This window comes from Tenrec ecaudatus, chromosome 4, assembly GCF_050624435.1.
Source record: "Tenrec ecaudatus isolate mTenEca1 chromosome 4, mTenEca1.hap1, whole genome shotgun sequence".
NCBI classification, from domain to species: domain Eukaryota; kingdom Metazoa; phylum Chordata; class Mammalia; order Afrosoricida; family Tenrecidae; genus Tenrec; species Tenrec ecaudatus.
Window position 1 is genome coordinate 10,408,121 of NC_134533.1, and position 26,977 is coordinate 10,435,097.

General features: G+C 55.5%; 3 protein-coding genes across 6 annotated transcripts; 2 read left to right on the plus strand and 1 right to left on the minus strand.

The window, feature by feature from the left end:
- The first annotated feature begins 1,391 nt into the window (after positions 1-1,391).
- On the plus strand, positions 1,392-15,712 carry BSCL2 (BSCL2 lipid droplet biogenesis associated, seipin). 4 transcript variants are annotated; one of them, XM_075545592.1, is made up of 12 exons: positions 1,392-1,547; positions 4,353-4,530; positions 6,423-6,745; positions 7,849-7,930; positions 11,599-11,742; positions 12,595-12,729; positions 12,855-12,952; positions 14,683-14,824; positions 14,936-14,999; positions 15,124-15,207; positions 15,301-15,381; positions 15,509-15,712. In XM_075545592.1, the coding sequence occupies exons 2-12, from the start codon at positions 4,477-4,479 to the stop codon at positions 15,643-15,645; spliced, it is 1,344 nt and encodes a 447-aa protein (XP_075401707.1). In that variant the 5' UTR covers positions 1,392-1,547; positions 4,353-4,476; the 3' UTR covers positions 15,646-15,712. The 4 variants fall into 4 exon arrangements, with proteins under 4 accessions (XP_075401707.1, XP_075401706.1, XP_075401708.1 ...); XM_075545591.1 differs by lacking the exon at positions 1,392-1,547 and adding an exon at positions 2,004-2,314; XM_075545593.1 differs by lacking the exons at positions 1,392-1,547; positions 4,353-4,530 and adding an exon at positions 5,525-5,652.
- GNG3 (G protein subunit gamma 3) lies at positions 2,061-4,300 on the minus strand. The gene is made up of 3 exons (XM_075545597.1): positions 3,729-4,300; positions 3,214-3,313; positions 2,061-2,744 (listed from the first exon to the last, which is right to left on the minus strand). Exons 2-3 carry the CDS (start codon positions 3,310-3,312, stop codon positions 2,616-2,618), a joined length of 228 nt encoding a protein of 75 aa, XP_075401712.1. The 5' UTR covers position 3,313; positions 3,729-4,300; the 3' UTR covers positions 2,061-2,615.
- Positions 15,713-15,843: 131 nt separating the features above from the next.
- LRRN4CL (LRRN4 C-terminal like) lies at positions 15,844-25,247 on the plus strand. Its single transcript, XM_075545595.1, has 2 exons — positions 15,844-16,498; positions 17,037-25,247. The coding sequence occupies exon 2, from the start codon at positions 17,042-17,044 to the stop codon at positions 17,849-17,851; it is 810 nt and encodes a 269-aa protein (XP_075401710.1). The 5' UTR covers positions 15,844-16,498; positions 17,037-17,041; the 3' UTR covers positions 17,852-25,247.
- The last annotated feature ends 1,730 nt before the right edge of the window (positions 25,248-26,977 follow it).

Sequence of the window (26,977 nt, forward strand, 5' to 3'; positions counted from 1 at the left end):
CGGCAGGCTGGATAAATGTCGTTGGCCAGCTGCATGTGGCCCCCAGGCCGTAGTTGGAGGACCCCTGCTCTAGTCTATGTCATCTTTGGGAAAGCTGGAAATGAGGTGCGACTTTTAACACAGGTCAGCCCTGCCCCAACCCTGGCAGGGAAGCATCCCCCCTCCCCCCAAAAAAAAGACCAGGCACTTCTTCCCCGAAAGTTGGGCCCCAGACAGGACCCTGGTCCCACTTCTGATGAATTCACCCTTAGAAGAAACATCTTCTAAGAGGCATGCTGGGGCATGTTATCAGGAGAGCGCAGTAAAATAGAAAACAGCACGACTGTTGAGTCAATTCTGACTCCTGGCAAGCCTGTAGGACAGGGTGGCACTGCCCCCTGTGAGTGTCAGACAATCACTGTACGGGGTTGGAAGCTCGGTAGTGGTAACGTGGAAGGGCAGACCAAAAAAAAGGACCCTCTGTATGATGGTTTGATTCGGGGCTGCAACACTGGGCTCAAACAGTGTTGAGGATGGCGAACTTGGGGCTGCTGAGTCACCCGCCTTGGGGGCACCCTACAAAAAACTTCCATGAAAGACTCCCGGTGGTGCTGGTTCGAATACACACATCACTGAGGTCCCGTTCAAATCTGCTCAGTGAAGTCTTTTTTTAATCATTTTATTGGGGCCTCCCACAACTCTTCACAATCTATACGCCGCCCATCCTGTCAAGCACATCTGTACATATGTTGCCCTCATCATTCTCAAAGAAAAGTCTTAGAGAGACCAGGCGGCACACTGGATTAAGTTGCCAACGGCTGGCCGTTGGAACCTGACAAAGATTAGAGAGAAAGGGGGACATGTCCACCGAATGCCTACGCTAAACAAAGATTCGCTGGCCATGCCGCTATAAAGGGGTTGGAAAGAAGTCAGGTACACATTAGTCACCTCTGGGGACCACCCAAAGCCGGGCGTGCGCAGACCAAGGTCACCTACGCACAGGTGGAGGTCAACGTGGACCCGCCCACTGCCTCACCTGTGCACCTGAACTCGGCCACAGAGCGCACCGGCTAATACCCTCAACCACCGGCTCCAGTGGGCGTAAGGAGGAGATTAAAAGCAGACAGCAGACCCAGCTGTGTCCCTCCACCTGGTCTGTGAACTCCTCATTTCCCACGTGTTTCTTCCTGCGCTCCCCTGAAGGGGCCCTTTTCAGCGGCCTTGCACATTACCTGAGACGGAAAGGTGCTAAAAGTTACTTGGATTTTAAGCAGTGCTTCTGCGATGTGATTCTTTCTGCGTCGCGGAGAGCCGGAAAAAAACCATCCCCGGCAACGGGGCAACCCCACCAAGCCGGTCGCTGGGTGGGGTTTTGAAGGCACGCTTGGGCTCCCCGCTGTCCCGGGCAGGCCCCCCGCCGTCCATCTGCTCCGTGACACCTAAGGGCCCCCCAGCGCTGCAGAAAGGACGCCGCACCCCGCAAGGGTGGTGGGCGCTCTGAGCGCAGACCCCTGAGCCGCCTCGGCGGCGCCAGCTCCGGGGAGACCCAACGCCAAGGGTGCCCCAAGGTGAGCGGGGCTGGAGGTGGAAGGAGGCGGTACTCCGCCCGGGGGCGACCGTCCCAAAGGGATCCCCAGTTTCAAGACCCACGCTGCGGGCGCCGGGCTCGCCCCCCTTCCGCGGGGCGAGGACCGCGTCCAGGCGCCGGGGCGCGGGCACGGGTTTGGGGAGCGGGCCGGCGGCCATTTTGAGAGCAGATAGATCAGGGAGGCGAGGATATCGGGGAACCCCGGGGGCCGCCATTTTGAGATCGGGGGGCGGTAGGGAGACGCGGGTGTCGGGGTCGCCCATGCTGGCGCGCGTCCCCTGGCCGCGGCCGTCTTGGAAAAGGAGCCGCCGTGGGCGCGGCCACCCTGGCAATGACACCTCCCCCTTCCGCTGTCATTGGAGCCCAGCCCCTCCTCTCCCTCGCTCCGGGGGGGCCGTGCCCCTCCCCAAAGCTGCCCCCCACGGTCTGCGCTCCCCGTGCGCGCGCGCGCGCGCGAGGTCGCTCGGCTCCGTCGCCTCTGCGTCTGGGCAAGGGTAACCTCACCTTCTCCTGCACCCAACACGCTCCCCCGCCTCGCCATCCTCCCGCCGTCCTGGCCTCCGGGACCTGCGCCCCGGGGTGTGGGACGCCTTCCCTGCGCACCCACCTCCAACTCTATTGCCGTCGCCGGTCTCGGCGCCCCCACCCCATCCCCACCCAGCAAGGACGCTAACAGGGAGCCGGTCTCTGCGACGGACGCTGGGTGACTTTATTCTGCAAATGGCTTTACCTTCCCCATAGCTCCAGGTGAGACAGAGCAGACCCCGGCCCGGCCCTCTCGCCAGTGAGTGATCGGGTCCCAGAGGGGAAGCAGGCAGGGCGGTGGCAGAGTCTGACGGGGTGGGGTGGAGGGTGGGGGACGCTTCTGTTGGGTCAAGCAAAGGGCGCCCCACATGATGGAGTCCTTGGGGTGGCCGACCGACCGAGAGGTGAGGGGGCGCCTTGTGCTTCAGATAACCTGTTGGGGCGGGGCACGGATTAGGGGTGGGGTGTGGGAGCCTCGGGGTGTACTCAGGACACCACCGACTGGCAAAGGGGACTGGGCAGCTCAGAGGAGGGCACAGAAGAACTTCTTCTCCCGGAAGGGGTTCTCCGAAGTGGGCACGGGGGTGATGAGGGGGTCCTCACAGGCGTGGGCATCACAGTACGTCATCAGGTCTGCTGCCGCCTTGGACACCTGGGGTGGGGGCGCAGGCAGGAGGGCGCTGGTCGCGTTAGCCAACATGTCTGAAGGGGCTGCAGTCTCCCTCCCCAACTGGGTTCTCTTGGGCCACCCTTCACTCACCGAGGTGATGCCCACTCTGAGAGGCCCTATGGGACAGGGCAGGACTGCCCCTGTGAGTTTCCTTGGAGACTAACTCTTCAGAGGAGTAGAAAACCCCATCTTTCCGCCTCGGAGCGGTTGGTGGTTTCCAACTGCTGACCTTGTGGATCACAGCCCAACTCATAACCACTACCCACCAGGGCCCCTCTTGGCCACCCTTAGGGGCTCCTTCAGACAATCTTCCCTCCCCGCCCGCCAAGGCCGGGGACAGCTAGCTCTCCACACAAACTGGGACCCATCCCGGAGCTGGGGAGCTCGGGAAGAAAGCACGTCTTCCTAACCTGAGGCCTGGCCCATGAATGGCCCTGAGGGTCCCACCCACCTTTATCCGGCACAAACTGGCTTCAATTTTCAGCTGCTCCACCATCTTGCGGGCTTGCCCGATGCTCATGGTGCTGTTCACAGGGGCCTCTCCTTTCATCCTGGGGGGGCAAGGGGGAGCACAGTGCAAGGGTTCCTCAAGGTTCCACCTAAAGACACTCCCCCCTCCCCATTCCATGCTCGCTCTTCACCAACCTCTCCAAGGCTGGGTCAGATGCCCTGCTGTCTTGTCCCCTTTTATCGCCACCCACCTCCAGAGACCCTTCCCATGTCCCAGGGATGGATGAATGCTCCCCCAGCCTCACATGCTCCCAGACCACAGATCTTAAACACTCAAGAAATTGAAGGCTTCTCAGCCTTTCAAGCCGTGTGTGCATGTGTGTGTGTGTGTTTCTCCCCAGCTGTGAAATTCTCTCCCAGAAAGAACCCCACCCCGATCAGGATCAGGAAGGTCCATCCTCCCCACCTGCCCCGCTGGAACCCCAGGGAGAGAAAAGCAGGCTGCTCCCTGCTGACCTGAGTCCAGTCCACAGGCGGTGGCGGCGGCGGCCTTGGAGTGTAGGGTCAGTGGGGCTGGGTCGGCGCACCAAAGCCTTGTGCCTGATGGGTGCCCCACCCTGCCGGGCGTTGCAGTCGGAAGTAGCTGACGCAGCCGCAGACCACCCTGGGGAGGGTCCAGCCAGAGTTCTGCGGGGCGAGTGTCGGGTTTTTGTAGCTCAGCTCCAGCTCTGTCCGCTCGGCTGGTACCTGAAGGATGAAGGATGCTGGAAGGAGCTGCATAGACCCTGGAGCATACCAACTGCCTGGCCAGTGGGGGTGCCTGGGTACTGCCTGCAGCCCCTGCGGGTGGCGTGCACCCCCACCCATACGCCCGACTGTCTCTCTACCTGCCCCTCCCCCATTGCAGGCATTCCGAGTCCCCGGCTTGAGCCAAAAGGAGCGGAGGCCGAGGCCGGCTCCCCCCCTCAAATGGGGTGGTCTCGGCCGGCCTGTGACAGCCCCGCAGTGGAGTGGGCAGGCGGTGGCAGGGGACCCTGCTCATTTGAAAATCTGACATCAGAGGGCCAGTAGCCCCTCTCCCCTCCTCCCCCGCCTCCTCCGACACAGCCTCTCGCATCCGCATCTCCCTTGCTCTCGCAGGGCCTCTCCAGACCCCACATGCAGGAAAATGTGAGGCGCTACAGGTATCAGCTTGGCGATCGTCACCTCACGGGTCTAGCCACGGTGACTGGAGTGGAAGGGGCAGCGGAGCAGCTCCAGGAAGATGGCCAACGAGCCGGCAGACCAGAGGGACGCAGGGGAAGCCAGGGAAGAAGAGGTAAATGTGGGGAGACGAGATCCAGGGATGGGAGAAAGAGGGGAGAGGGGGTGGGGGAGGTAGGGTCCAGTGGGTGCTGGTGGAAATCACCGGCGGGCTTCCCCGGGAGGGGGCACATTTCCAACAGGTCATCTCCCAGGCCTGCAGCGGCGGTGAGCTTAGTGCTGGGGGTGGGGGTGTCACCAGCAGAGCCCCGATCTCTGAAGGACCTTATGGGGGTGATGTCACAGGCGCACACACAGCCAGCTAGGCGCTGCGACCGCGTTGTACTGAGCGCAAATGCCCAGAGGGTTTCTGAGGCTGTCGCCTTTCACACTGCCCCATCTGTCGCCCGCAAAGCAGCTGGCTGCTGGGTTTTGAAGCGCGGGCAGCCCAGTCTTGGCCACGGCGCCCCGGGGCTCCTGTCGAAGGGACCTGCGCCAAACCCGAAAGGTCTGCTCCGTTAAGACCTGCGGCAGATAACGTGCTGTGGGGACTCTGAGGAAGGGAGACTGCATCCCGTTGGGGTCAGAGGGCCGGGATGACGCATCGGGAACACGAAGCGACAAAGCACCGGGTGGCAAGACCGGTCCGCCCGCTGCGACGCTCTGGGCTGCTGCGCCGCCGCCGCGGGCCGCGAACCGCGGGCCAAGGCTTCCGGGGTGACGGGCGCGGGGAGGCGGGCCCGTGGGCTGCGGCATGCCCTTTGGTGCCCGTAACCGCGGGGTAACCGGCCGAAGCGAGAGACCAACTAACTGCAAAGAGGGTGAAAAGGCCGCCGCCAACCCTGGGCCCACTCCGGTCCCGCCCCCGGTGCCCGCCCAGCCACGCCCTCCGGCGGAGGCCCCGCCCCCAGACCTTCAAAGGCAACCGACGGAAGGGGCGGGGATTTCAGGAGGGAGAGCGGAGGCCCCGCCCCCATGCCTTCTAAGGCAGCCGGCGGAAAGGGCGGGGCTTTCGGGGAGGAAAAGCGGAGGCCCCGCCCCCCATGCCTTCTAAGGCAGCCGGCGGAAAGGGCGGGGCTTTCGGGGAGGAAAAGCGGAGGCCCCGCCCCCATGCCTTCTAAGGCAGCCGGCGGAAAGGGCGGGGCTTTCGGGAGGAGGAAGAGCGGCCTGCTGGTTGCCCTGGCAGCGCGTGAGGCTGGTGAGTCGGAGCCCCGTCGGCCGGCGAGCTGGTCTCCTTGGTGGCGCGGTTGGGTGGGGGCTCCGGTCGCGGCGGTGGCCGTTGGCTGCAGGAGGCCCTCTTCCTCGCGTGGGGCTCAGCCCCGCCACGGAGCGAGCGCTGACAAATTCCCCGTTCCCGACTGGGGGAAGGCAGGGGGGACAGGCCATTGCGACCGCGTTGAGGCTGCTGGGTTTGAGTTCGCCCGTGCGACCCGGGCCAGGTCGTGCATCCTCCCGGTGCCTCCGCTCCCCGGATCTGGGTACACTCGGCCTCGCGTGCGTGAAAGCCTCCTAGACGAATTGGCAGGTGCGCCGACCCCCTGCGGGTGTTACACATTTTGTAATGCTGTGTAGGCGGATCCAGGTGGCTTGTCCCGGGATCGGTGTTTGGAGGAGTGCAGCCGGGGAGCTAGGGCCCCAGGGGCTAAGGGCGCCCCTTTGAAAGGGTAACTGAGCTTATAACAAGGGCTTAAGCAGAAAACGTCTTGGAAAGAGCAACGTATGTATCAAATATACTTGATACACTTGATGTATGGAATGTTATAAGAGCTATGAGAGCCCCCAATAAAATGATGGAGGGGAAGAAAAACATTTTTAAAGGTGAACTGGCCGAGGGGGAGCCTTTTGGAGAAAGGCTAGGTGCTGCCATGACTCTGCTTTTCTCCTCAAAGCCAGTCCAGCCAGCCAGCGTGTCCTTTTTCCCCACCTGCTGGGAGAAAGGGGTTACCCTTTCCTCCTCTATCTTTCCAGGAGCCACCAGCTGCCACACCCCATGGCCTGGGGTGGCATCCCGGTGTCAGAGCCGCTAGGAACAACAACGCAAGGGCTGAACCTGGGGCCAGGCCCCCTGTTCTGCCGGCCATGGGCAATGACCCGCCAGTGCCCGCCTTACTGTGGGCCCAGGACGTGGGCTACATCTTAGCAAGCCGCGCCCGCAAGCTGCTGCTACAGTTTGGGGTGCTCTTCTGCACCGTCCTGCTCCTGCTCTGGGTGTCTGTGTTCCTCTATGGCTCCTTCTATTACTCTTACATGCCGACAGTCAGCCACCTCAGCCCCGTTCATTTCTACTACAGGTGAGTCTCGTCCCGAGCGACAGTGTTTCCCTTTAACTGCGCAAGGTAGAATTTTGGGTTTTGTTTTTCATGAGGCAACTTTTTTTCTTTGCTGTGGGGTGGGGTGGTGGTGGAGCCCCGGTGGCATAGTGGCTAAGTGTGGGGCTGCGATCCACATGGTCCACAGTGTGAAACCACCAGCAGCTCCTTGGCAGGAGGACTTTCTACTCCCATAAACAGTGACCATCATCTCAGAAACGCACAGAGGGCTCACTGAGAGTCAGCATGGACTCCGTGGCAGTGAGAAAGAGAGTCAGTCAGAGAACTTTGAAAGGAATGTATTTTAAAAAGCATCCTTTTGCATTTCATGCCAGTGTGAGATTTTGAGGCAACTCAACCTCTTGGGTCATCTCAGAACTAAACTGGTCATCAGCAGGTATGAGCAAAGTGGCCCTTGCCCTTAATCCCTCTCCCACCCCCAGGATCCTGCTGAACAGTGGAGAGTGGGGAAACACACAGTGACTAGGCTTATTCCCTGAGCCCTCGGTGGCTTCCCACTGCACACACGCTGTCTCTGGGATCATCAGCAGCTGCGCATGAGGGCATGGTCAGCAATGATTCAGAGTCTCATCTTTTCTGACTCAAAATCCAGGGCCATGAGCTGTGGTTTCCAAGGAAGGCAGAGCATCTTCCTCTTAGAGGGCGTGGGTCTTACAAAAGCTGGGGCCCTCCGTGTCGTAACTATCCATGTGCATGCACACGCACATCAATGTGCAGGTCTGCCCACAATTTGAAGGCGTTTGTGCCTCATAAAAGACATCTGTAGGCCTCCTCGGAGACTGTTCTCAAAAGGCCAAGACAGCCGAATTTAAATCTTCTAGGGGCAGGGACCTAGGACCCTGCACTTTTGTTCATCCAGCTCCCCATCTGGTCTTTGGAGAAACTGAAGTACACACCATCCAACTAGGAGTGCATGGATTCCCATCGGAGGGAATGTGCTGGGAGGCGGGCTGGGGTCGAGGGCCCAGGGGAGACCTCGGAGTCCAAGGGGCAGTACGGGAAGGACAAAAGGAGGGGTGCAGCAAGCGCGGTGACAGCAGACTCTCATCCCTGTTCTCCTGTAGGACCGACTGTGATTCCTCCACGCCCTCGCTCTGCTCCTTCCCCGTTGCCAACGTCTCGCTGGCGAAGAATGGACGTGACCGAGTGAGTAGGGGAGCTGGGGAGAGATCTCCTGAGACCGGAGCGTTGATGGCTCGAGGTGGCTCTGAAGCACAAGAATGACTAGAGATACTAGGAAGACGGCTTTTAGGAAAGGAGGTTGAAGAAGCAGTGACAGGCTAAGGAAGTTGTGTCCGCTGGCCTCCTCTGGGGAAGAGGGTGGAGGCTGTCTTCTCACATTGTGTTAGGCAGGTCAGGGTCATCAGCTGAGCCGGGCAGGGTGTTTTCATTTTTATGTCATGATCAGATCGTATCTTCTCGTGTTTGGGGTGAACGCTTACACCGCCGATTAGGTTCCCCCAGAGCAGTTTCCATGCATAGTGTCTGGGTGACCCCAGCTCCACTTTCCGCCACGTGTCACAACCTCGTAACTCCTTTCTGGCGGTCCCCTTTTCAAAAAAAGCAAGTGATTCCATTCCAACCCGACGCCATCCACCCAAGGATTTTGAAAACTTGGAGACTGAGGAAACGGGGGCAAGTTTGTCTGGCCTGCACTGCAGAGTGCTGTGCCGGACCACAATGTGTTTTCTACATTGAGCCTTTGGTATCAGCTCCTCTTTTCCCCCTCCTTGCCCTACCTTCCTGCCTTTGTGACCCCTTGATAAAGTATAAATTATGATTATTTTCATATCTTATACTGTCTGGTGGCTCCCTTCACCCATGTTTCTGTTATTCACCCCCCTCTGTGGGAGGGGGGAGGTTATTCTTATACTTAACGTTATCAGCTCCCCATTCCCCACCTCTCCCAACCTCCCATGAAATATTCCCAAGGAACCATTAATCCAGTTACTATCTCTATAGATTTCCTATCCTGGGTTTCATACACTAATGTTTTAACACTAATGTTTTAATGTGCTTTACAAAGTAGTGCCCGTTTCTTATGAACTATTGTATACGCGGCACCATTTTAATACCATAATAGGCTTTATAGGGGTTGACTCTTACTTGGGGGTGGTTCACGACTGCAGGTTGTGAGCCGACCTTTGTGACCTGGGGACTTCCATGCAGGTAACTGGGTGGCCACGTGCCCTGTGAGGTCCTTCTTACCTCCAGGTAGTCACATGCCATCAAGGAAATTCACACCAGGATGGATGATGGGCCCCAAATGGCAGAGTTCCGGGTAGCATTCCAAGACAGAGATCTGTCATTGTGGTGCTGGAATTTGGAGTGTTCTTAAATACTGTTCCCTAAAGACATTGAACCAGTATGCTTCTTGGGACTCAATGTCATAAACTGATAACAGTAATAGTAATTACAGATGGTCTCTGTTGGGAGAGGGGCTTGGAAATACAGCCCTAGGGCATCTGTATCTGGGGGGAGGCTGTGTGGAGGTACTGCCCATTGTCATGCATGGAGATAAGTGAGCCAAGGGAGGGAGCCCTGAACCTGAGGTGCAAAGGAGAGGAGGTGCAGCCCAGGGCCCTGAAAATTCGCGCTGGTTGAGACCCTACATACCCTTCAGTGGATAAAGTAGCACATCTGTGTGGAAGTAGAAGACGTGATCCCTGCTCTCAGATTGGCTAGAGATTGGCGAACTGTATGCTCTGGTGGCAGAGTGGTTCCTCGTTGGGCTGCTAGTCACAAGGTCAGCAGTTCAACACCACCAGTCGCTCCGAGCGAGACAGAGGAGGCTTTCTACCCCTGTAAAGAGTTAGACAGTCTTGGAAAACCCCGGGGCCATTCTCCTCTGCCCTCCAGGGTCACTGTGAGCTGGAATTGACTCAGCGGCTGTGCGTGTGAGTTTTGGTTTGGTTTTGAGTAAGTGGTAAGAAGCAGATTCTGCATCCCAGAGGAATTTGTGAGGACAAGTGAGGCCAGTGCTGGCCGAGATGGTGGGCGGCCTCCATGGGAAGGGGGGCCTGCAAAGGGAGTGTGTTCAGGAAGGGCGAGTGTTGTGTGGGAGGGAGGAAGAAACAGAACAGAGGCATGGGCTCCGAGAAGATGTGGCATCAGATCCTGTGAAGCCCCTCACTTGAGCTGATCCATAGTTATTTATTTAAACGGAATCACCTATTTCCCTAACTATATAACAGTCTTATTTAAAATGAACACTAACAAGCCATGCCCTACTAGCAAATGAAGGCCCCGAAAGCTGTGCCCCCTCCACGTCACTGAGCCGCCCCCAGCCCCCACCTTGAGGAGGCAGCTCTTCCCGGGCCCTGTTTTGAGTGCCTTCCAACCTGAAGGGCTCGTCTTAGGCTCTGTCACCATCCAGTGTTCGGCTGTTTTTCATAATCTTTCGTTTTCCACAAGTAGTACACCACCTCCTCCTCCCTAGTCTGCCTTAACTTGGAAGCTCCCCTGAAGCCTGTCTCTGTGGGCGACCCGGCTGGAGTTGGAAACACATCGCAGCAGTACACAGACTGTGACCACAGTGGGGCAAAGGGAGAGGCAAGCTGCAGGCGTTTAAAATACACAGAGCAGCTCAGCTGTCACCCACGGGGAGTCCTCTTTAGTATTGTCACAGGGTTGTGCGACCATCCCCACCGTGAACTTGAGAACATCTCACCACCCCCAGAAGAAAGCTTGTCCTTGTGACCAGTCACCCCCCCCAATGTCCCCCCCCACCCCTTCCTACCTAGAGAACGACTTCGTTTCATATCTGAAAGGACAGCTGCCCTGGAGCCACAGGGCCTCTACCACCACCTCTCGGAATCCCGTCTGTTCAGAGGGGTGCAGTCTGAGAATGAGCCTGCCATCAGGAGCCCCGTCACCATCACCGGGTGGTCTGGCACCTCTGCCCTCGAGATCAGCTGTGCTCAGGCTCTGCTGTGCCCAGGTCCTGACCAGGGAGCTGGCTGGCTCTGGGCGAGGGCGCTATCTCACAGCGTTTGGTTTAACCCTCTCCTCATTGGTGAAAAGCAAACGCTCTGCCATCCACCCACCCACTGGGATTTTTCTGTCACCTGAACAGAGGAAACTAGGAGGCATCTGGTAGCACGTCTGCCACCTTTTTGAGAGGGACCCCGGAGAAGGCTTCCGGCAGAGCCTCGGGATTCTAAGGAGGGAGGGGCTCGGGTGACCATGACTGCGAGAGCCGCCCAGAGCCAGCTGGGAAGACTGTGTTAATTAACAGCCTCCGCGAGGCCAGGCTGGGTCCCAGGGGACGGCCTCGCCAGCACACCATCTGAGCCACTGATGGCCCAGTTGGCAACGCGGCCACGGTGCACAGTTGAGAAAGGGAGACAGGCCACAGAGGTTCCCAGAGCAGCGCTGTCCCTCAGAATCGGGGTGGGAAGGACACACCGCACAGCGTGAGACGGACAGCCGCTCCCAAAAGGAGTGGCATTTGCACATCGCGCCCTCCCGGGGGCTTGAGGTCATCTCCAAGTTACCTACCATCCGTTCATGCCATGTACATGCTAGGGGGACAGATGGTACCTGACGCTCCGTCCTCAAGCCTCTGAGAGACCTCTTTGACCTGCTCCCCGCCCCCTGGCAGTTTGGATGTGAGGTTGGCCTGGGGAGGACGTGCACCTGCACACCAGGAGGGGGCAGCACCTCCCTTGGCAGAGAGATGGCCAGGCCGGTCAGGGGCTGGGGGGTGGGGGGGGCGGAGGCGGCAGCCCGGGTTGTGGACAGGCATGCAGCCAGGTGCAGTTCTCAGTCAGTGGTTCCCATGAGCGGTGCAGCGGTGCGGGCTCCCCTGGCAGGTGCTGATGTACGGGCAGCCCTATCGGATTACCCTGGAACTGGACCTGCCAGAGTCCCCGGTGAACCAGGACCTGGGCATGTTCCTGGTCACCATTTCATGCTACACCCGAGGCGGCCGTGTCATCTCGACCTCCTCACGCTCCGTAAGTGTCGGGGCGGGGGGGAGGGGGGCCTGGCACAGAGGGCGGGCACAGAGAATGATACAGGCAGACGGCAGAGCCCCTGCCTCAGGTCAGGCCTTAGGGAGACAGCCCGTCCCAAGCCGGCCGCACGTGCCAGGCGACCCCAGTTAGCAGGGCGGGCGCCCGGCTCCTCCGGGCACAGTTTGCAGGGACACACTGTTCTCTGACAGCCCCAGGGGTGAGCCCCGGCTCAGCCAGCCAAGCTGCTCAGTGATGTTTCCCAAAAGGTTGATCCCAAGACTAGTCTGGCCTCCGTGGGTCGAAGCAAAATGCTTGCTGACACGAGCTCACCCCAGGCCAGTTGATCTCGACTCATCGGCCCTCCAGGACGGCGGAGAACTGCCCTCCAGGGTCACTGGCACGTCGTCTTTGTGGACGCAGACGGCCACCTCGTTCTCACGTGGAGTGGACACGGGAGACTTGAACAGCCAACCCCTAGGGTGGGCAGCCCAGCTCTCTGACCACTGAGCTCGTGAGCAGCACGTAGCGGGTTTTTCGGGTCAGATTCCATTCTCCGGTGAATGGTCCATGGACGCACATCGTCCAACGTCCCTGACGAAAAGACAGGGACACACAAGACATCAACGATGCAGAGGGAGGGAGGGAGAGTCCATCCTCAGTTGAAGGAAGTGTTAGTGGGCAGGGCGCCCGGGGGCTGCAGAGCAGAGGCAGGCCCGTGCCCAGCCTAGGGAGCTTTCTCTGCAGAGAAGCCTGTGCTGCCTTGGAATGGAGCACTCTGTTCTGGCTGGAAGGGAGGCTCCTGAAGCACTGGGCGGGGTACCTGCCCTCACCCCCTCGCTCCGGGCCTGGCAGGTGATGCTGCATTACCGCTCAGACCTGCTGCAGACGCTCGGCACACTGGCCTTCTCCAGCTTCCTGCTGCTGGGCTTTGCCGAGCAGAAGCAGCTCCTGGAGGTGGAGTTCTACTCCGACTACAGAGAGAACTCGGTGAGCCGGGGAGGGGCGGGGCAGCGCCTCCTCACCAGTCGGGCACCTAACTCGGGGTGCCGCAGGGAGGGACAGCACCAGAGGGGACAGCTGGGCCTGAGGCTGCCCTGCGCCCCGTCTTGCAGTACGTGCCCACCACTGGCGTGTTGATCGAGGTCCACAGCAAGCGCATCCAGATGTACGGCGCCTACCTCCGCATCCATGCCCACTTCACAGGGCTCAGGTGAGCTAGGCGGGCACGAGGGCACTGCCATTCCAGTTAATGCCGACTCAACGCAACCCCATCGAGGCTGTGTGTGTGTGTGTGTGTGTGTGTGTGTGTGTGTGTGTGTGTGTGTACGAGGCTCTCTTCTCTCAGCAACAATGACAGTCGGAAGCCCACGGGCAGTTCTCCTCAGTCCTGTATGGTCACTGTGAGTCAGAATCGCCACGATGGCAGAGTTTGAGTTTGAAATCTCTAAGGGAGCAGGTGGATTCGGCCGCATCTCGTGGTTAGCAGCCCAGCGCGTGCGTGGTCCCCAGTGACCCTGGGCTCCTAGAGGCCTGGGTTCAAGGAGGAGGAGGAGGAGGAACAGCAGGACACATCTCACCCTTGTCAACGAGCCAACTGACTGGACCGGTGGAGCCTGCCACCCCGGGGTTCTCTGAAGCCTGGGAGCACAGAGGCCACTCTTACAGGACCCCTCGCAGCCCCCAGACAGCGTGACACAGAACACCTCCTGTCCCCCGAGACCCCTGTGCACAAAGCAAGCATCTGCTTGAGCCCCAGCCTGGGGATGAGAAGGTGGTAGGGGGGCAAGGAGCCAGGTGAGTGGAAACAGACCAACCAGGATGGAAGTAGCAGAAAGCACAGCCCGTGTCTCTGAATACCGCAGCAAGGGAAGGGCCAGAAGGCACAATGCACGGCGATGAGCGATGAAGACGACCGTGAAGTCTCGGGACGAGAAGGACGGGAGAGAGAATGCAATAAAGGAGCCAGACACCTTGTATGGTAGCGTGCTCACCCCACCTCCTCTCGAGGGACCACGGGGAACTGGGAGAAGAAGTGAGAGAGCCGTTACTAACGTGGGATCTTTATAGGTAGCCTTGAGACATGCATATTCAGTAGTTCCATGCGTCACATTAAGGGTCCCTGAGCTCACAGGTGAGGAAACCTAAGGGGGCCTGGGTGTCACGGCAGGAAGCAAACAAAAGGATCATGTCTGCATCCATAGGGAGAGCGAATCAGGCAGGTGCTCACTTTAAGGCACGTAGCTGTTAAGGGGAGACTCCGTGGGAATGATTTTTAAAGCAGGATCATGTACCTGAACCTTACCTCTAACGTAACCAAAGTGGAGGCTTCCTACCGTGGACTCGTGCCCTCTCTGTGAAGCAAGATGTCCTTCTCAGGGACTCTCCTGACCACATGCTCAGAGCAGGTGAGACACAGCGCCCCATCCCTGCCTCTACGGAGCTCCCTGGCTGCACATCTTGCAAGGCAGATCCGCCTCATGTGGAAAGTATTCAGTGAGAACCTAATCGAAGTAAAGCAGTTCCAAAACCACAATACTAAAAAAGAAAAAGAAGCTGCTCTGTGGGCCCCACTGTGGGCCAGCTGAGCCAGGTTCCGTCAGGTCCCACATCTGGGCAGCAGGATGACCTTGTCTGACACTGTGCCGGCCGCCAGTGTGACAAGGGTGCTCCTGAATGACTCGGCCCCCAGGGCTCAGGATGGCTCTGGACAGCAGCGGTGGAGGCTGCTGCATGGCTCTGCGGTGCCCAGCGGGCCCCCTGGTTGTATTAGCCCCCTGTGCAGCGAGTTGGGCCGCGATCTGCAAGGCGGCAGGGAGGTTTTGATTGAGCTCAGCCCCACCTCTGGGCTCTGGTAACTGGCAGCAGGGAGGCGCCTTGCCCATGAGAAGGCTGGTGCCCGCCGTCCCTGCCACCTCTCTCCTTGTCCTCCCTCCGGCCCAGGTACCTGCTGTACAACTTCCCGATGACCTGCGCCTTCGTGGGCGTGGCCAGCAACTTCACCTTCCTCAGTGTCATCGTGCTCTTCAGCTACATGCAGTGGGTCTGGGGCGGCATCTGGCCCCGACACCGCCTCTCCCTGCAGGTTGCACCCCGTCCTCCTTGCCCTCCATGAAGTGGGCGGGGGGCCGGGGACGAGGGCAAGGGTCACCGAGAGGGAGTCCGTCTCAACCGTTCCCTGGCGTCTCGTCCCCAGGTTAATATCCGGAAAAGAGACAATCCCGGGAAGGGGCAGAGGGCCTCCACCCATCGGCAGCCAGGTAAGGGTGCCGGTGCCGGGGGAGGCAGGTGGGGCCAAGCAAACAGGCTGAAGGAAAGGCCGGAGGGGAGCAGGTGGGCAGCACTGCCACCCTAGCCCTGGGCTGCCCTCTGTCTGCCTGGCAGGTGCAGAGCCCCCAGGCCGGGAGGTGCTGGCCCAGTCCGAGGGCACAGAGCATGGGGAGTGTGCTGAGGACCCCACAAGCCCAGGTAAGGTGCCGCCGCTGAGACCCTGCCGCCCAGGCCCCTTAGCCTGCCGGGGGCCCTCTCCAGGTGTGACATCCTAGCCTCCTGTCCCTGCAGGGGGTCGGCTGCCCCCAAAGGAGGAACCAGAGCAGCAGCCCCCGCGAGGAGAGGCTGAACTGGAGCAGGAGGCCGGTGATGGTGAGGGCACCCGCCCTGGGCAGAGCGGGGTGGGGGGGGGTGGCTGAGCCTGGAGCACTCACTTGGGGGCCTGGGCATGGACGTGTTGTGCCCCCACCCCCACCCCACTCTCTTGTCTGTGATTCAGGCTCCTGGGAAGATGCGGCCCTGCTAATGGATGTCAACCTGCCTGGCCAGGCATCCGCCCCTGCCCCGGAGACTCTGGGCAGCTCCGAGCCCCCTGGGGCCATGCTCCGCCAGCGCTCCACCTGCTCCAGCTCTTGAAGAGTAGAATGCAGATGCCTCACATTCCAGCACTTTCTTCTACCCAATAAACTATTTCCTTACTCTGCCTCTGGTGCATTCAGGGCCGTGATGTGAGGAAACCCTGTGCTCGCCAGCCCCTCTGAAACAGGTTCTCTGTCAGGGGCCACCGAGGGGGAAGGCCTCCCAAACCCTGGGCAGTTTTAGGCACAGGGCTCTCGGCGCTTGTGCAGCCCCAGGAGAGAGCCTGTCCTGACCACCTCTGCCAGGCTTCCGGCCTTCCTCAAAACCCCCACCGCTCTCTGGAGAGGGGACCGCACAGGGGCCAATCGAGGGCTGAAATCCATCCTGGGACCCCTCCCTCTCGCTGCTGTCCATCGGGGGGGCAGGAGGCAAGAAATGACAGCCACACGTGCTGTCTGATTTTTACAGAAGCAGCGTTTTGTAGCCCGGGCCCTGGGCCTTCCACAGCTGTCTCCTTGCCGCTACCAGCCCAGCCTCCCCGACCTCACGTTCCCTCCCCCACCCCTCTCCCGTGACTCCAGCCTCAGGATTCCCCACTTGGCTGGCTGCCTCCACCTTCTGGCCGCCCCCACCTTTTCAGAACCCAGGCGTCCCGGCCTCCAGAAGAGGCCTGGCCTACATGTGGCTTCCAGATCCCTGGCCCCGTGACATGACTCAGGCCCTAGGAAGAGACCAGCCCCCCTCACCAGGGAGTTGGGTAGAGGGAGGGGGCTCGGCGATGACATCACGGCTGAAGGGTATAAAGCTTTTCGAGGCAAGTGCGTACCGAAATTGAAGACACAACCCCAGGGCGCAGCTGTGAGAGCCCCACGTCCTCCTGGCCGCCCGTCGCGGGACATCAATCCCCCTGGTGAGGGGCTGCTGAGGCCAGGCGGGAGCTGCGGGGAGGTGGTGGCTAGGGAGGGCCAGGCCCTCTTGGGCAGGATGGGCACACATAACAGGTGGGGAGGATGGCGTCCAGCACGCTCGTTTCCTCCCGTTCCACCTCTCCTTCCTGTCTCACATTGCCCTTTTTTCTCTTTTCTGGCCGGGATGTATCACATCTGTCACCAATTGGTGTTTATTTTACTTGGATCTCTTTTCTGGGTGGCCACAGAGACAGACGCATGCCACCTTTCCGCCCAGAGCTCAGTCCAATGGTGGCCCCCTCTTCTTGCTTCTCATTAACTGGGGGTACCGCTTCACGCATCCCTGGTCTGGAATTCCTTTCTTTGCTGCGTCCGTCAGTCCATCTGTCCCGTGTGTGTGATTCCTTTCTGTGTCCATGGCTGACATGAGCGTGTGTCCGGGTCTCCGTCCCTCCTCTTTCCGGCTCCCCGGGTGGCCCCCAGTTGTCGTTCCCGTGAGCCTGAGCGGCACGCCAGCATGCCCTCTTTCCTTCTTTGCAGCCGCCATGCCGGGCCCCTCCTATCAACTGTGGCTCCTGGCTGTTGCCTGCTCCTTGGTCCCCAGAGCTCAGCCCTTGACTCTTCAAGACTTTGAGAGCAGGGAGGAAAAAGAGACACCGATCCCAACCTCGTGGCCTGACCCCGTGCCTGTCCTGTGTGACTATGACCGCTGCCGCCACCTGCAGGTGCCCTGCAAGGAGCTGCAGAAGGCTGGGCCCCAAGCCTGCCTGTGCCCGGGCCTCTCCAGCCCGAACCAGCCACCAGACCCACCGCGCCTGGGAGAGGTATTCAGGGTGGCCGAGGAAGGTCGTGCTGTGGTCCACTGGTGTGCACCCGCCTCCCCGGTCCACCAGTACCGGATGCTGCTTTGGGAAGGCCGTGGGGCTCCGCAGATGGGGACCCCCCTCAACAATACGGTCCGCCGGGCAGAACTGAAGGGCCTGGCACCTGGGGGCACTTACATGGTGTGTGTGGTGGCCTTCAATCAGGCTGGGGAAAGCACCGTGCCCGTGGCCCAGGATGGGGAGAGCCTGGTGGGGCCCGACTTCCCGCCCTTCGGGCCCTGCAACCGCTTCACCATGCCCCCCAGGCCGCGCAGCCTGCTCCACACGGCCGTGGGCGTGGGCACGGGCTTGGCCCTGCTCAGCTGTGCAGCCCTGGTCTGGCACTTCTGCCTACGGGACCGCTGGGGCTGTCCTCGCAGACAGGCTGCCACCGCCCACGTGGTTCTGAAGCCAAGCCCGGCCGTCCCATCTGCAGAGCTCAGCCCAGATGGGGGACCAACTGGGATGGCCTCTGCGGCTGGGGAGCACTAGGCTGGGCCCTGAGTTAGCGCCCAGCCAGCCCCACCCGGTTCCACACTCTGGAAACCTCTTTAGGTCCCCGCACTTGCCCTTTTGCTTCCAGCTGAGATGGACAAAAAAGACCAGAGGGGAGGAAAAAGCACCCCAAACAACAACCAGCAAGCCACAAGCCTGTTGACTCACGGTGACCCCACGGGCCGCAGAGGAGAGCTCCGTCCCCAAGGGTCTCCCAGGCCTGCTCGCGCTGAGCTGCACACTCTGGCTGCTAGCCTGAGAGGCTGGTGTTTCCAACCCCACCAGGAAAAAGATGAGGCTGGGGGCTCCTGGAAACCCAGGCGGCTCGGTGGTCACACACTGGGCAGCGAGCGGTCTGCAAGGTCCCGTCGGCAGTTTGCAGCTGCCAGGTGCTCGGAGGCCAGGCGCTCTTCGCAAGAGACAGGGCTTTCTTCTCTGGGAAAGAGTGACGTTCTCTGAAACTCACGGGGCAGTCCTGTCCCAAGAGGGCACTGACTCGATGGCAGGGAGAGACGCACTCCCATAAAGATGCACCCATCCAGGAAACCTTCTCTTGGGTTGCTCCCAGCCGGAATGGGCTCTGTGGCCGTGGGGATCTGAGTTAAGCAGAGCGCCTGACCTTTCTTCTGCGTCACTCCCAGGTGGATTGAAATTGCCAGCTTTCAGTAAGTAGCTAGAACCAACCCATTTCCCCCCATTCAGGGACCTGACCAGACAAGCAGGGGTCAGCAGGTTTTTGTTGTTGTTTTAAAGAGTCGAATATTAAGTAATTTAGGCTTTTGCATCTAAGAGGATAGAACCAAGGCTATTGTGCAGGGACTTACATATAGTTATTTAAAATGTAACCATTTTTAACCTGGAAAACTCACGCTCAGCTTGTTGGCCTTACTAGGTGCAGCCTCCTGTCTGAGAAGGGTCTGCCTGTGGGTCATAAAATTTTTTCCCACCTTTGTCTCCCCCAAATAGATGCTTAACCTGAAACTGTTTGCCAGCAGGGTGGGAGGTCGTATGCTTAGAGATATTCTCCCTGAAGGCAATCAGCCATCCAGAGCAGTCAGACCCTATTGTTTAACCTCACCCCCCCCAGACGGGGCTCCCTCCCTGCTGTTAAGGGCAGTGGGTTCCTTTCCATAGAAAGTATAGAATAGGTAACCAAAATTCAGAATGTTCTAGTTTTGCACCCAGAAATTCTACTTCTAGAAATTAATTCTGAACAAATAGCAATTACAAACCATGCAAAAAGAATGGCGCCTTGAATATAACTATAAATCCTGCTGACTGGAGTTTCGGGAACTGAACGCTCAACTAATCAATAAATAGAAATTGATAGATTTAAAAAAAAGAAAGTCTGGAATAAATCAAGTCTCCAGCTCAAGGACAATCAAGGTTATGCTCCATCTTGAATTGACGATCCGCTCATCTTGTTACACATACCCCTTGCTCCCCCTCTTCCTATTGCCTGTGCACCCCTAGATCGATCGTCCCCCTCCCATTACTGTCCTGCCTTTGCTAAAACCGCTTCCTGTGACGGAAGTCGTTACCTGTAATCAGGGAGCTTGCACCCCCCGCCCCCCCCAGGTATACAGAAGCTTTGGTGAGAAATAAATCTCGTCCTATGTGCTCCTCTGGTCCCTGGGTCCCATGTGGACCACCAAGCGGGGCTGAGGTAAGCATGCTACCATGAAATGTGTCCGACTCCTTCATTTTACTCTCTCTCCTATCTCTTGTTCTCTATGACTTTACTGTCATCTTTATCTATCACAGCTGTACAATTGCGCCTGCCGGACCTGTGAGTTGTTAGGGGCTGCTACCCTGACATCTGCCACTGGGGGGGGGGGGGGGGCTTCAGTGGGATTTTGATAATAAGCTGCTGCAGGATGGGAATAGAGTACCCAGACCACCTCCTCCTCTTGCCTCCCCACCCCCCCACCCCACCAGTTCTTCAGGATGAGCACACCTGATTTAAAGCCCACCTGTGTCTGAGGGTAGAGAGAAAGAGGGGTGAAAGGGGAAGCATTGCTGTTAATCAAAACACTAGAAATGTAACATTTAAGTTTAGTGTGTTGGAAATCCCAAATGTCACAGCCTCCTGCAAAGCAGTAAAACTTCCTTTTAAGCTTAATCAGTAGGGATGTTCTGCCTCAGCTTAGTTGTAAATGAGGCCATTAAGATAAGCAGCCAGGCCCAAAACATCCCCTAATAAGATGAACAATGGAGTGAGGCTTGGGGGGTGGGGGGAGATGGTGCTTTGGGATACAGATAATTGTTTCCTACGATTATTACGATCATTACAAAACATTGTTTGGCGTGGCTGATTCTTGGATTCCTGTGATCACTATAAAACCTTCTTGTTGTTTTGTTTTGACACATAGTTTAGGTTTTCTAATTTGCTAGATTTTCACTGGGCTTGTGTAGCGGGAGCAAACTCTGTTTCCTTCTGTCTCCGCCTGCAGAATAAACTTTTTTCAGTCAACCTAGTCTCTGTCTTTGGCTGAAAAAGGCAGGCAATCCTGGACCCTTATTCCTGGCACCGGGAAGACCAGGATTGCCTGAGCCACCATTGGCGGTGCAAACTTGGGGTTACTCGCACAGCTTGGGGGGAAAAAGATGAGGGAAAATTCTTTTGACACTTCTTGATATGACTGAACTATTGAATGGTGTGCCGTCTGGATTATGTGCTCATCAAATGGTTTGAGGAGAAAAGTTAGTAAAACGATTTGAGAATTAAAAAAGCGATACCAGATGTTTTTGTGTTTATTGTACACATCCAGTCAATATTAAAGGAAGCTTACAAAACCTTGCATGACGGTTTTCCCATTCCTTAATGAGGAGTCACGGGGCTGGTCCATCTTCAGCAGAGAGTAAGCCGTCAATAGTTACTAAATAACCAGGGTGCCAGTTGACAGTCAGGAGCTCTCAGGCATCTGGGCCTGGAAGGGGTGAACAAACTGGATGACTTGAGGAAGGGGCGGGGAGAAAGCCTTAGAGAAACTCCTGGGCATCCTTGGGAAAGATTGTGAACCTTAGTCCTCAGCCAATGAGGCCCAGGCAGAGGCGGGCTTTTGCAAACTAGGGTATAAAGCCGCTTTCAGGGGCGCTCGGAGGCGCGTCTCCTCCACTTTGGCCAGATTTGTTTTGGGGCTCGGGTGCCTGGTTTTACAGAATGGAATAACAGCTAACTAACGTGAGTACAGATTGGATTTCTTGAGTGGCCCTTGGTTAAAATGCCGTGATTGCCCTTGATGAGCTCAGATGGGAAAGGCAGTCCACTCCAGTTCTTTGGAGAGAGGCCCCACATCAGGGGTTTATACTGATTTCCCTGTTACTGAGAAGAACCAGTATGGTGTCTGGGGCTTCGACGATGGTTTTCACACTTTTTCTCACACGTCTGTATGTCAGATACCACAGGCAAACTTTTGGATGTATGTAAATCAACTGAAAACGCATTTGTGCGATTGAGTTGTTTCCCGTGGGACAGGGTAGAACACATCCACATCCGCCCAATGAGTTTGCAAGACTGTAGTTTCTTTATGGGAGTAGAAAGCCTCACCTTTCTCCTAGGGAGCAGCCCGTGGTTTCAAACTGCTGATCTTGTGGCCAGCTGCCTAATGCTGACCCACTATGCCCCCAGGGCTCCCATGCAATGAACTAGGGCTACAAAAATATGCTTTGTGCTGCTGCATTAACAAAGCAAAGAAAAAAAAGATAAAAATCAAACCTATTACTAGCTAGATCAGTGGTTCTCAACCTTCCTAATGCTGTGACTCTTTCATACAGTTCCTTATGTGGTGGTGACCCACAACGTTAAAATTATTTTTGTTGCTACTTCATCACTGTAATTTTGCTACTATTGTGAATCGGGTGACCCCTGTGAAGGGGTCTTTCAACCCCCAAAGGGGTCGTGACCCACAGGCTGAGAACCGCTAATCTAGATTCCAAATCAGGGGGCCCCCATGAGGTGTGACCCATTGTTGTTGTTGTTGTCATCTATAGAGAGAGATCACCAAGCCTTTTTCCCTCCACGCCCCTATGGGACTTATTATTAGACCTTTGCTGTTGATGATGATGAGGATACCTTTGCTCAGGTTCCTTTTACTCACTTCTGATTCAGAGCAACCGTCTGGACAACAGAACAAACCCTGTCCAGCTGTGCACCAGCCTCACCATCTTCCGTGGGTGTTTGGACGCACTCTCGAAGCCACTGTGTCAATCCTTTCCATTCAGTGTCTTCCTCTGGTCTCGCCCTGTACTTTACCAAGCCTGCGGTCCTTCTGCAGGGGCTGGTTCCTCCTGGTCACATGGCCAAAGGATGTGAGATGATGTCTCGCCCCCACTTAATTCTAGTCTGAATCCAAGAACAGATAGTTCTTATCACTTGGCCCTGCTTGATACTCTGTGGGATATAAAAGACCTCCCCAGCTCGTCTCCCCCAAATATATGTCAGCCCTAGGACACTGCTTGCAACTCATGGTAAATGATTGTCAAGTTCTCTCCCGGAAGGCACCAGCCACCCAGCGCAAGTAGACCCTATCCTCTGTCCCATCACAGGTGGGGCTCACTCCCTGCTGTTAAGGACAGGGGAGTGCTCTCTCTGGAAAGCTTAGAGTAAATCAAGTCTCCAGCTCAAGGGCAATCAGGGTTAGGCCATCATCATGAATCTAGGATCCACCCATCTTGTCACATGCATACCCTTAATCCCTCCTCTTCCCATAGCGTGTGCACCCCTAGAATGCCCCCCTTTCATGACTGTATCACTTACAGTGCAACTCCTTCCTGCGACGTATGTCTTTACCTGTAATTAGGGGGCTTGCATGCCCCCAAAAGATACATAAGACTTGGTTAGAAATAAATCTCTCTGTATGGACTGTGATAAGAGTTGTATGAGCCCCTAATAAAACGTTTAAAAAAAAAAAGAAAGAAATCTCTCTTCTCCCCTCTCCTCTTCCCACACTGTGCATGGACCTGGCTGGTGAGATCATGGCCATCTAGTTGGTGAGCCTGCTGCCACGAAATGTATCTGACTCCTTGATTATCTATCTATCTATCTATCTATTTATTGCGATCCAAGTGAGTTTTATGAAAGAAGCAGCTTCAGGTTTTACAGTAAATGGACCACAAGCCGGACAGAGTCCGTGGCCTCGTTGTGGGATTCTGTCGCCTTTATTTGACCTTCTCTTCTATCTTCCATCTCTCTTACTCTCTATGACTTTACTATTATATATATATATATATATATATATACTGTGAGTGGGTGGTTTCCCCCACAATTCTCATCTTCATGAAGAGATCACTGAAGATAAGGGGCTACAGCAAAGTATGATGAAGAAAGTGGCCGGTGGCGATTCATTAGAATAGTGTCTGGGATCTAAAGTCTTGTATTGAAACAAGCAACCATCTAAATGAGCTGTCAACTAAGTCCACATCTGTGGGGGTACCCAGCCCCCCACAACTAATCACAGGTTCGGAAGGTGCAATTGTATGGTTAAGATAAAGATCCTAGTAAAGTCCTAGAGAAGTAGGAGAGATTGGAGAGAGAGAGAGAGAGTAACATGAAGAAGTCAGACACATTTCATGGTGGCATGGTCAGCTCTGCTCCTCTTGGTAATACACGTGGAGGTGGGGGACACGAGGGCAGGAGAGAGCTTTCGTGAGATTTTATTTCTAACCAAAGCTTATATATCTTTGGGGGCATGCAAGCCTCCTGATTACAGATAACAATGTACGTCATGAGAAGGGGCTGTAACACAGGCAATACAAGCAATAGGAGGGGGGTGACCTAGGGGTATACCCGCAATACTAAAGGGAGGGAATAGGGGTACATATGTGGCAAGATCGGTGGACCCTAGACTCAATATATTAGTCTAACCTTGGTCATCCTTGAGTGGTCCTGGGCTTTCCTTCGGGCTCTCCTTCAAGGGAGCAATGTCAGAAGGGGGTGGGCCCCCTACTTAGGGTGAGTCAGACGACATACACAGTCTGGTTGCTCTAGACACCCTTAAAGAGAGTAACCTCCGACCTACTTTCAATGACCTAGTGTACAGTCATTTACCATGTGTGGCAAGCAGCCTCTTGGGTTTGGCAAATATTTGGGGGAGATAACTTGGGAGAAATCTTTCTGTTTCCCACAATTTCCACTTTTGTTTTATATATTAAATTCAAAAGAACTACAGTGGCTACACGGTTATTTCCCACACATTGCAAGCGGCCAAGGCAAATTTAATGACCAAATCAATACAGCTAAGCCCAAAACTCAGGCTTACAGCAAACACTTTGAATCCAGGCAACGGGAGACAAAGTCCCCGTATCCCCACCTGCGATGGGAGGAATTGTCTGAGAGGGGCTGGGCGCCGCGGCAGGAAGAGAGAGCACATAGAAACGTCTGCTTTTATAGGGAGACAGTATCACCCATGTGCTCACTTTAATGCGGCACAGCTTTAAGGGGAGACACTGTGGAAAATGACAGACTACTGCAGGAACATGCACTCAGACTATGTCTCCAACTACCAGAGTGGTGGTCTTCCTGCCCTGGAATACTGGTCTTCCAGATTCCCTCCGTACCAGTCGGGGTGTAAGTCCCAGACGTATTTCCCTCAGTGCTCGTACCCCACATTCCCCCTCTCCGTATGATGTTTAAGATCTAATGGTGCCACAGGGGCAACATGGTCTCTTTTCACATCTCTCAGCTTCCTATAGAAGCGGCACGAGACCGCGAGCATCAAAGTTATAATGATAAACAACACAGTCAGACTGGAACTTCAGCGATGAGATGCTTTGAACCCAGCTCACAGGTCCAACCCTTCCATGCCATACTCCAATTGTTTAATCATATCAGAGCCAGGGGACGCCTCGAGCCTGTCTTTGAACATATATATAGAAAATATCCTTTTTTAGCTGGTCAACATCTAATGAAATGTTTCCCTTAAACCCTTGCAATTGTTTTCTTTTCTTTCTTTCTTTCTTTTTTTTTTTTTTTTACCAACGAAACAGACTCTCGCTCTTTATTTCTCTTTCTTTTTTTTTCATGTGCAAATGTTTTCTAATCAAATCCCAGTCATGCAATGTCTTATTATATGGGTAAGGAGTTATACAAAGATCAGTTACATTCGAGGAGTGCGGAGTGGGGACCCAAAGCCCATCTGTTGGCCATTGCAGATCCCCTTACAGAAGTGTTGCGGGGAGGAGCCGAGCCAGTCAGGGTGCACTGCGGCAACTATGAAACATACAACTTTCCTCTAGTTCCTAAATGCCTCCTCCCCCCACTATCATGATTCCACTTCTACCTTACAAATCCGGCTAGACCAGAGGATGTGCACTGGTACAGATAGGAACTGAAAACAGGGAATCCAAGACAGATAATCCCTTAAGGACCAGTGATAAAAGTGGGGATACCTGGAGGGTGGAGGGAGGGTTGGGTAGAAAGGGGGAACCGATTACAAGGCTCTACATAGAGCCTCCTCCCTGGGGGGTGGACAACAGAAAAGTGGGTGAAGGGAGATGTCGGAGAGTGTAAGATATGACAAAATAATAATTTATAAATTATCAAGGATTCATGAGGGAGGGGGCAGCGGGGAGGGAAGGGGGAAAAATGAGGAGCTGATGCCAGGGGTTTAAGTGGAGAGCAAATGTTTTGAGAACGATGAGAGTAACGAATGTACAAATGTGCTTTATACAATTGATACATGTATGGTTTGTGATGAGTTGTATGAGTTGCCAATAAAATGGTTTAAAAAATCTGTTACATTCCTATCATATTTCAGCACTAATTGATAAGTCCAAAATCTTGATCTTTTAGCAAAAGAACAGTCTGTTGTAATAGTCCAGTCACTATTGTATAAAGTGTTCCGTTGTGATAGAGTCCTGAGTGTCCCTTAGACAGCATCAGCAATGGAAGACCTAGTTCAGCAGGCAGCGATCGCCATTCTCAGGAATCTGCCAGGTCTTCTTGACATTTTGAATAACTTCAGTAAAAGGAGAGGGTTAGGTCACGGCATCAGTTTCCCTTCTTTTTTTCTGGGATTTGCTGGCTGCAGAGAAATCCACCTATTTCCTTTGCCTGTGAAAACAAGCCAATAAAAAAAAAAGAAAGAAAGAAAACAAGCCAATAGCCCCTCCCTTTGGGGTGTCAGCAACCTGGAAACAAAATCATGGTCACCAGTGGGTTGTTTCTCCATCTCTTTCGTGTCCTTCATCTTCCTCCAAAAGTGGTTGTGTCCTTCTAAGGGGAGCCCAGCAGCTTTATTCTGCAAAAACATAAATGGATGGCCCTTTCTCCAGGTGATAAATGGATCTGGATCCCACACACGATTCTCATCTTCCTGGGACTTCTTAGGACCAGTTTTTTCTGTAGAAGTGAAAATGTGTTTACCTGCCTTAATTTTGCTACAAGCTTTTAGTGAGGAGAAAAATTTGGGAGTTAAAATGACCAAATGAAATGTGTCACACATAGGATTGTTCTTCTCCCCCCTCCCCCTCCTGACAATGCAGATTTCAAAGCACTGCTGGCAATCTCAGTTAACTTGCCAGGTTTTGAACCAGTATAACTAGTTAGAGTTTATTGTCATGTGGATTTTGGCTCTTCCTCTCAGAGTATCCAGAGAGCTAATTGTGAGAACTTCTTTCCACACTCAGATTGATTTGAAAGTCTGAAAAAATTCTTGATAAATTCGTTCAGGTGTAAAAAAAAAATGTGTTCAGGTGTTTGTTTTTTAATTGTTTTATTAGGGGCTCATACAGCTCTTATCACAATCACATAACAAACTCATCACGTTTTATTAGGGCCTCATAAAACTCTTACACAATCCACAATTGTGTAAAGCACATTTGTACATTCATTGCCCTCATCATTCTCAAAACATTTGCTCTCCACTTAAGCCCCTGGCATCAGCTCATTTTTTCCCTTCCCTCTCCACTCCCCCCTCCCTCATCAACCCTGGATAATTTATAAATTATTATTTTGTCTTATCTTGCCCTGTCCGACATCTCCCTTCACCCACTCTTCTGTTGTCCGTCCCCCAGGGAGGAGGTCACATGTAGATCCTTGTAATTGGTTCCCCCTTTCCAACCCTCCCTGCCCCCACCCTCCCAGTGTCGCCACTCACACCACTGGTCCTGAAGGGATCATCC